This window comes from Sceloporus occidentalis, unplaced genomic scaffold, assembly GCF_023333645.1.
Source record: "Sceloporus occidentalis isolate IW3139 unplaced genomic scaffold, rSceOcc1.0.p SCAF_106, whole genome shotgun sequence".
In the NCBI taxonomy this organism is placed as follows: Eukaryota; Metazoa; Chordata; class Lepidosauria; order Squamata; family Phrynosomatidae; genus Sceloporus; species Sceloporus occidentalis.
The window spans coordinates 305,671-313,949 of NW_028317086.1; the positions used below are offsets into that span (position 1 = coordinate 305,671).

General features: G+C 37.6%; 1 protein-coding gene across 1 annotated transcript; it reads right to left on the reverse strand.

Annotated features, from left to right (window-relative positions):
- Positions 1 to 281: 281 nt before the first annotated feature.
- On the reverse strand, positions 282 to 8,279 carry LOC149283293 (pancreatic alpha-amylase-like). The gene is made up of 10 exons (XM_089497734.1): positions 8,112 to 8,279; positions 6,774 to 6,920; positions 5,910 to 6,107; positions 5,312 to 5,542; positions 4,913 to 5,046; positions 3,922 to 4,044; positions 3,014 to 3,113; positions 2,810 to 2,931; positions 970 to 1,095; positions 282 to 471 (listed from the first exon to the last, which is right to left on the reverse strand). Exons 1-10 carry the CDS (start codon positions 8,277 to 8,279, stop codon positions 282 to 284), a joined length of 1,539 nt encoding a protein of 512 aa, XP_089353860.1.

Below are 8,279 nucleotides of genomic sequence, written 5' to 3' on the forward strand. Positions count from 1 at the left end.
GAATATTCCTTCTGCAAGTTTGACTTCTCATCCAGCTTTATTCACAGCTCGCTATCTTCAGTAAATAAGCAGGTATATATTTCAACTAGTTAAACAACCATTAAAAAGATAAGCCCAAAAAAAGAGATTAGCATGGGAGTTTATTTATGCTGTGATGTGACAAGATGAGTAAATAAGATGTCATTTGTTGTACAGAGAATATTTCTCAGGTTTGGAAAATGACTTTTCCAGTTTATAGAAGTCAGTTCATACATTGAATAGAAGTCTTTTTTTTCCAGAATTTATAATCTGGCATCAACATGAATAGCAGCGAATGGATCTTCATCATTGTTACTGATCTGGAATCGTGCAGAGCCATTGCTACCCACTGTAATCTGTCTTCCAGTGCACCTGGTTCCCTCCTTTTGTCCAGAGATCACATCACAGTATGTACCAGCTGGGAGACCGGTGTATAGGGTAGCGTCCATGTACCTACAGGAATCACATGACATTCAGAAATGTAAACGCCATATACATGGTACTGATGTGTAGTGAGTGTTACAGGCAGGCATCTGTAATGTACTGTTTATGTTTAGCACATGAATAGGCACATCATGCACACCCAACTATTTGACTGCACGTCATCTCCTATATCAGTAGGCAAGGTCATTGAGCGGGCATTAGGGCACTAGAATCCCTGTGTATTTACCTTATTTACCACAGAGCAAAAGGTAGCATATATATATATATATATATATATATATATCGGTATTAAAAAGCCCTGGACCAATGCGTAAAATGCGATATAGATACAGGTTAGAAGTTTGAGACACTGATATATATGTATAAATATTATTCAAATTTTGGGTTTTGACCTATGCTGTAAACTAGTCACCTACGCCTCGATATAAATCCATATTGTACTGTATTGTATTGATGTATTGACTGTATTAGCGTATATATGTATATGCTATGACTCATATAACTCACCAATCATCATTGTTAAAAACAATGAACCCTCTGTTGCCACGACCAAAGGCAACTTGATTGCTTCCATTGTCCCACCAGTTAGAAAAGGGTTGTCCGTCTACCACGTTACGGAAAATAGCCATATTCCTGCAGACACATAGTAATTAACCTTAAATCTAAATGCTAAAATTGTACCAATGTATATTTAAAACAAAACTAAAGATCTATTGCTTTAAACATCTTCTTAGAAAGAACCCCAAGAGCTACATGTGCTATGATGCTTAAAGAGGTGAGCCCACGAAGTTCTTCACAGAAAAAAACCCTCTACATGGCATGAGAAAGTTGGAGGGACTAGTGGATTTCATATAAGTAATAAATAGGTCTGCTTTCACCAAAATATACTTAATTTCCAAAAGACTTCTCTGAATAATTAACCTTACACCCTCAAGAGACTAGTTCTTTTATGATTGTGTGTTGCTAAGGTATCGACTTGTCTTAGTCTGCCATACCCCTTGAATACATGCATTGTATTAAGTGCTGTGTAAATTGTTGGTGCTCTATAAATAAAAGATAATAATAATAATGTACAATGTACCACTTCACCCCTTAGACAGTCAACTCGATCGGACTAAAAGCATTGTATGACCAGCACCAGGGAAATGCAGTAATTACCGTATTTGCTCGATTATAAGACGAGCTTTTTTTCAGAGCAAATGCTCTGAAAAATACCCCTCGTCTTATAATCGAGGTCGTCTTCTAATCAGACCTCAAAATGTCCGCTGGGGCCATGCTGCTTACCGGGCTTTGGTCGCGAGCAGCAAGAGAACAGGAAGCTAGAAGAGTGTCACTTAACTCTGCCTCCCCCCTCCTTCCTCTGGGGACGGGGCCAGAGAAGTTGCTCGCACAGCCGGGCCCCTGCAGAAGTCTTCGAGTGAGAGATCTGCAGTTCAGGTAAGGGGGTGGGGGAGGGTTTTTGAGCAAGTATGTGTGATTAATGGAATGAATGAGTATTTAAATGTTTGTGAATGAGTGTGTGTTAGTATGGATGTGTAAGGGTGGTGGTGGTGGTAGCATGGCATAGGGAGACTGTACTCACACTCCTATCATCCCCAGGTTCCAGCATGTACTGGCTGCCTTGGCTTGGTAGGAGTGTGATTGCTGTTAGCAGTTATATATATATATATACTTCCAGAAATGCCTTTTAACCCCCTATATGCCACTCTGCCCCCATGATAGGCCTTTTAACCCCCTACATGCCACTCTGGCATATAGGGGATTAAAAGGCATATCATGGGGCAGAGTGGCATATAGGAGGGTATAAGACATTTCTGGAGGCAGAGTGGCATATAGAGGGTTAAAAGGCACATCATGGGGCAGAGTGGCAAATAGGGGGTATAAAGCATTTCTGGGGGCAGAGTGATAACCCTGGGGGCAGATGTGCATAACTGGGGGGGCAGGTTGGCAAATAAAAGGAAATAAAAAAAATATATATTTTTCTCAATCATAGCTTTTATTAAATATGAAAATATTGTTTACATGAATTAATATTTACTGGTAAAACTTTTTTTCCTATAGGGTAGTCTTATATTCAGGCTTTTAGTTTTTTTCCTAAATTAATATTTAGATTTTGGGGGGTCGTCTTATAATCAGGGTCGTCTTATAATCGAGCAAATACGGTATATATGTGGGCAGAAAATAAGTCTGCCTACAAAAGGCTTTCCAGCATTGTAACATTGTATTAATAAAATGAGCTTATTTCTTGCATCATCAACAAAAACCAGTAAAACTAGGAATTGTTAAGTATCATTGGTTTAAAAATTTTATTTAATTCTATAGTTACTAACTTTTGCCTTGGACTTACTTTATTTGACGCCATCTGTGCTCACAGACCCAGTCGTTACCACAAGTGGAATCAGCATTAATAGTGACAGACTTTGTAGAGCCATCTGAGTAACTTGGTGGTCCAATCCAATCATTTACGTCCTGCACAAAAATATTAACATTTCTTTAGTTTTTTTTTAAAGTTTCACAAACAAATATATATTTTTTTAAATTAGAACATTACCTTTCCATTCACAAAATTCCTTGACCATCTGTAACTGGACATGATACGAGTGAACCCATAGGGATGTGCAAGCATGAAGCCAACACCCATTTTGTAGAGTCTACAAAAGAACACAATAATTAGTTATGCAGTTAGGTCCAACTGCTTTACATTTGTATAAAAGTGGGAAATGGACATGGGTAGAGAGTGGGGAGCGTCTAAACGCTGCTCCTGCGGCCCAGAAATTTCCGCTTGTGGGATTGAGACCCCAAGAAGTGGTGTTTCTCCCAAGGTCTCTAGGTAAAAACCAGAGAGTTCCCAGGTATACTTATATCTACATGTCGACATAGACATTTAATTTTGTCTGAATGGTGTCAATATAAACTTAGGGCCCTTTTAATTTCATGTAATCGGGATCCCTCTATGAAGGTACCAAATATGACATAGATCAAATCATCACTAGCAGTAATATAAGCCTCTTTAATGTTAATGTTTAGGAACTTCTTAAAATAGCTGTATAAAGATAGAGCCCTGCTTGTCAATAATAGGCGTGTTGGCTGAAGTCAAGTCGGCAAAAATATATTTTCTGTTTACTTTTTTGGTTTTGCCAAATATCTATATGGGCAATCACGTGGTGCTTTCCTCAACTTGAAGAGCAAAGCCTGTAGTCAAGCTTGGCCAGACTCACCTTTTGGTGTACATTGGCCAGCTCACCCTTCCCTATGTAATAACAAACTTAAGTAGGTACATCTTATCTCTTTTACTATCCTGAAATGTGCATATGTGTTTGCCTGGCACATGTGTGCAATATTGTCTGCAGTCATCTAGCAACATGTCTCTGAGTATATACATATACTGTATTTCATTTTCATTTAGACTGGAGGGCAAATATCAATAATCATCTGCTTCTCTTCCTCTTTAAGATTTACCGAGCATCCCAGAAGGTGAGGATAGAGGCTCCACCAGCTCCGTGACCTCTCTGGTTATCATGATTATCTACAAAGACCAGGGCTTTGCCGCTAGGCATGAATCCCCATCCTTCTCCCCAGGTCCTGTTAAAAGAAAGCAATGTTATAAATAGATAGAAAGAGGAGGGGAAAAGTGCATATATATTTACTGACTTTGTCAGTCTTACTTATTGATCTGTACACTCTAAACAGACATTTCTATCAGGAAAGTTATGATTAATGTGAAGATAGACAGTCTTATTCATAATTAATTGATATATGCCTTAAAACAAATAATAATAATAACAATAACCAATAATTCGAATATACATGTAATATGCATGCTTTGCCTGTAAAACAAACTTGATGAAACTGCTGTAGCTCCAGAACTAGTGTACAGCCCCCAATGCTTTAAGCAGTCATTTACTGGCAAGAATTAGCACCTCCTAAAATCTATGACAGTGTTTTTGTGGATGTGTGCGAGGGGTCTTGTTAGGGGTCTCAAACAAGTCCGAGCTGGATCTGTCTGGCAGTCAGTACGCATGCATGTACATTGCTGAGCTTGATATGCATTCCATCAAATGCATTTGCAAGAAAATGCATATTGGGGATTCTGATGGCTTTGCATGCAGAATTTAAAGGCGACATGGTGTACATGTGATGGCTGGAGTTAGCGTGTAGAAATGTAGCCTTGAATGGCAGTGTGAAGACCCGTCACACAACACACTAAAATTGTGTCATACCATAAATAAGAGAAAGGCTATATGATTGACATGCCTTAAACTGTACTTGCATTTTTACATTTCTTTTAGTGGCTTTAGTCATTAGAATGGCAAAGTATAAATGTGCTTATATTTTTCCCCAAAGTTTTTTAACAAAATGAGCATCCAGTTATACTTTTAACAGAAAGTCCCATTGATGTATTATGTGCTTAAAACTTTCTGAAACTTTCTATCCCTTGTTTGTGTCTTACTTCAGGTAAGACATCTTCTCTCCGTTCCATTTGCGAATGACATTCCCGAGTTTAGCTCCATATTTAAATTCAGTCACTCTTCCGATGCCAGTATATTCGCTGGATGAAATAGGTTCACCCCCAAGATCAATAACCTTCAAAACACAATGCAAAATAATAATGAAACTGTTACTAGTAGTATATTGAGCCCACTCATGGGTATATTATTCTAAAAGTAATGCTTTCTTCAGTAATGTGTGTATCTTGAATTACCTAAATTAACTCAAATGTGGGAAAATCTATTTAATCATCAGTGATTTTCACTGCTGTTTTCACAAGTGATGATTATATTCTATACAACTACAACTACAATTCCTATTTTCATTCTTAAAAATATTGGAGAAGTTTAATGTTGAATACCTCCTGGAAGATAAAAGGACGGGCACCGCTGGGAAACCATTTTGTGTTCAAGTTATATAGTCTGTCAGTGATTGCTTTGATATCTCCAGGCCACATGTGCTTGGCTGCATCAAGTCTGAAGCCAGCCACTCCAATGCTGATGAGATTGTTCATGTACTCAGCAATCTTTCCACGCACGTAGTCCTTCTCCAGTGCCAGATCCAGAAGGCCAACAAGACGACAATCTCTAACCTATTAAAAGAAAAAAAACAAACACACATACATAGCCATAAATTAATGAGCCCATGTACTTATTACCTGTTGCAAGTGGACAATTTTAATCTTGGTAAGCATTTTCCTTATTGTTAAGGTCAAGATGGCCATGCCTGAAATACTAAAATATTAATATTGACTTATAGTTTTTCATACAAAAATATGGAAGAAATAAGTTATTTAATCTCATTATACAGAAACATAGAATTAGAATAGAATTGCACACCTTCTTAAATGCTCTACAAGTCTTATAGAAAATGAAGTATGTTATATAATTGAAATTGTAAGCTCCAGTAGCAGGGTTCTAATGACTTCTAACCTGTATCCAGGTTAGAATCCATATTACCTGATATGCATCTCCATAGTTTTCTATTTCACCACTGCCTGTCCTGCATTTGCCATCGTTGAAGTCCCAGGTAGAGTATGGGACAGTTGAAAAATCTTTTGAGCCTGCATTGAAGTAGCTCCCGCAAGTTGAATGGGTACCTGCACCTCCACCAGAGCCACACATGTGGTTAATGATTGCATCCACATAAATATACACCTAAGAAATATAGATAACATCAGATACAAAAAGTGAATTTAAAACAATCACATAAAGTCAACAATCTGAAGATAAAGGGTATGGTACAATTGAACTGGTTAATATTGATTTCAATTAAGAAACCTGTTTGTAACAGGGTTACTGGGTGTTACAGAGTTAAGACTAGGGTGCAGTAATTGCCATATTGTGTGCGATTATGTTACTGGTTGTTATAGACTGTGTGCCACCATGATACTGCCCCAAACAGACTTGAGGCATATTCATGATTATATTTGTGATTATCCGCACACTCAATGGAAATTTCAATAGCTGGTCGATGGGGAGACAAAACAAATGCCTAGATATGGTTCTGATGAATCCCTATAGGCAGTTGCATGAGAAAAACAGTAAAATATATGGTGACGCTCAGCTATCATATGCAGGGTGATGGTGCCTTCATACCTGCTAGGAACAGAATTATGGTGCAGTTTTTCTTTTGAAAAGAGGACATTTAAATCCACTTAATAAATCTGTATATTTATTCTTGCACTTAATGACTAATTTAAAGTCTATATTTGCTTAAAGAAACCTGGCTTTAAGCATCACTGCTAAGATCCTTTATACCGGTAAATAAATTTTTGTATATATGGTAATTGGTCAATGTCAAAACATAGAAGTGGCACGTACCCCAACGTTGTTACAACGGGTCACCATGTCTCGGAATTGCTGTTCATTTCCAGATCGGGTGCAGAGTTTGTAGCTAATTGGTTGATATCTTTCATACCATGGTCTGAAAGGATTGCTGAGGACGATGTTCTCATTTGGTGGAGAAATCTAGAATATACATGAACATCATACATAGCGTTTGTTATTACACACATTGACAACAATGTGAGGGAAAAACTATTTTCAAAAGCTAGCGGACTTTTTGAAGTTGGGTTCACTTAGGGCACCTGGGTGGTTATGTAATTGGAGTCTTTTAAGGGATAAAGGGAAAAGCAAAATACTAGTCGTACCCCACCCTACCAAAGATGTGGTTATATTTGCTTAAGTTTGTCTTTATTCTGCTAGTGTTGTACCTATAAGAAATAATAATATTGCAGGAATATAAATCAAGTCATGTATTTTTGTCAAGAACATAAAGAAAAATACACTGTACATTTTGGCCAAACTAGATCGGTCAAGTGTTCCCTATCTGCTGTTGAATTCTATGTTTCTGTGCAACTGTATAGGACCGTTTCACCTTTGTATAGGTCCATCCTGTGCATTCTTGTTTCTATTCACCCTGTTTTTTTGTCACATGTCCAGAACTAAATTCTTCTTCCCACTCTATCCTCTGAGTAACAGAGGTGTAATAATAACTGGAATATGCAACCCTGGAAATCAGGCTAAGATGGATGCCCTCACAATGCCATTTGGGGGGATTATTTCAGGATTGCGTTATATTCTAGAGTTAATAAATGTCTGAGATAAGTAATTATAAGTAAATTATTTTTCCTAGTTAAGTTTAAAAGGAAGAAGAAATGATGGCAACAACTACTTATTATAAGAACTGTGTGTTTTGCAGGCACTGTCTTATGATCTTAACTAATTGATGCACTGTGTGTTGCTATTGTAATGCAGTCTGCGTGCACTTTAGATACACATTTACAATTTTGGGTGCAAGGTAGTGTTCTTAGAATAGAATGCAATGAAATGGTCTCTTGAGCTAGTATGATTGGTTGTTATGGTGATTAGACCCCAGACTTTTCATACATAACCTCAAAAAAAAATTAACAAGACCTTGCAGTCATCATCTACTATCAGGCTTTGTTGAAATAAGATAAACTTTCATGTTATGTAAACCTTTAATTAATGTAATTAACCTTTGTATAGTGATGGTCACTGTCTGAATCCTATTTAAGAATCACTCCTTCAAATGCAGCAGAGGCTAGATTTTGTTGAACATTTTTGACAAATATACTATAAGAGTTTCATATCTTTATATTATATTGTACCTTACTTGTGGGTACAAAATATACTAACCTGTACTCCTCCAAACCCATTAGGTCCCAAGTATCGTTCACACTCTGCTGCAATGTCTTCCCATTTCCATTCAAACAAGTGGACAATAGATGTCCGGCCAGCCCTGGTGTTGGGATTGAACTGAGCCGAGCAAAACCCAAGGACCACAAAGAGCAGAAGGAGCTTCAT

Excerpts from the sequence above, each read along its gene's own strand:
- LOC149283293 (XM_089497734.1), bottom strand. The coding sequence starts at position 8,279 with ATGAAGCTCCTTCTGCTCTTTGTGGTCCTTGGGTTTTGCTCGGCTCAG. Across the intron at positions 6,921-8,111 it reads ATGGGTTTGGAGGAGTACAG|ATTTCTCCACCAAATGAGAA; the intron begins GTTAGTATATTT and ends TGTATATTCTAG. Across the intron at positions 5,543-5,909 it reads ACTATGGAGATGCATATCAG|GTTAGAGATTGTCGTCTTGT; the intron begins GTAATATGGATT and ends TTCTTTTAATAG.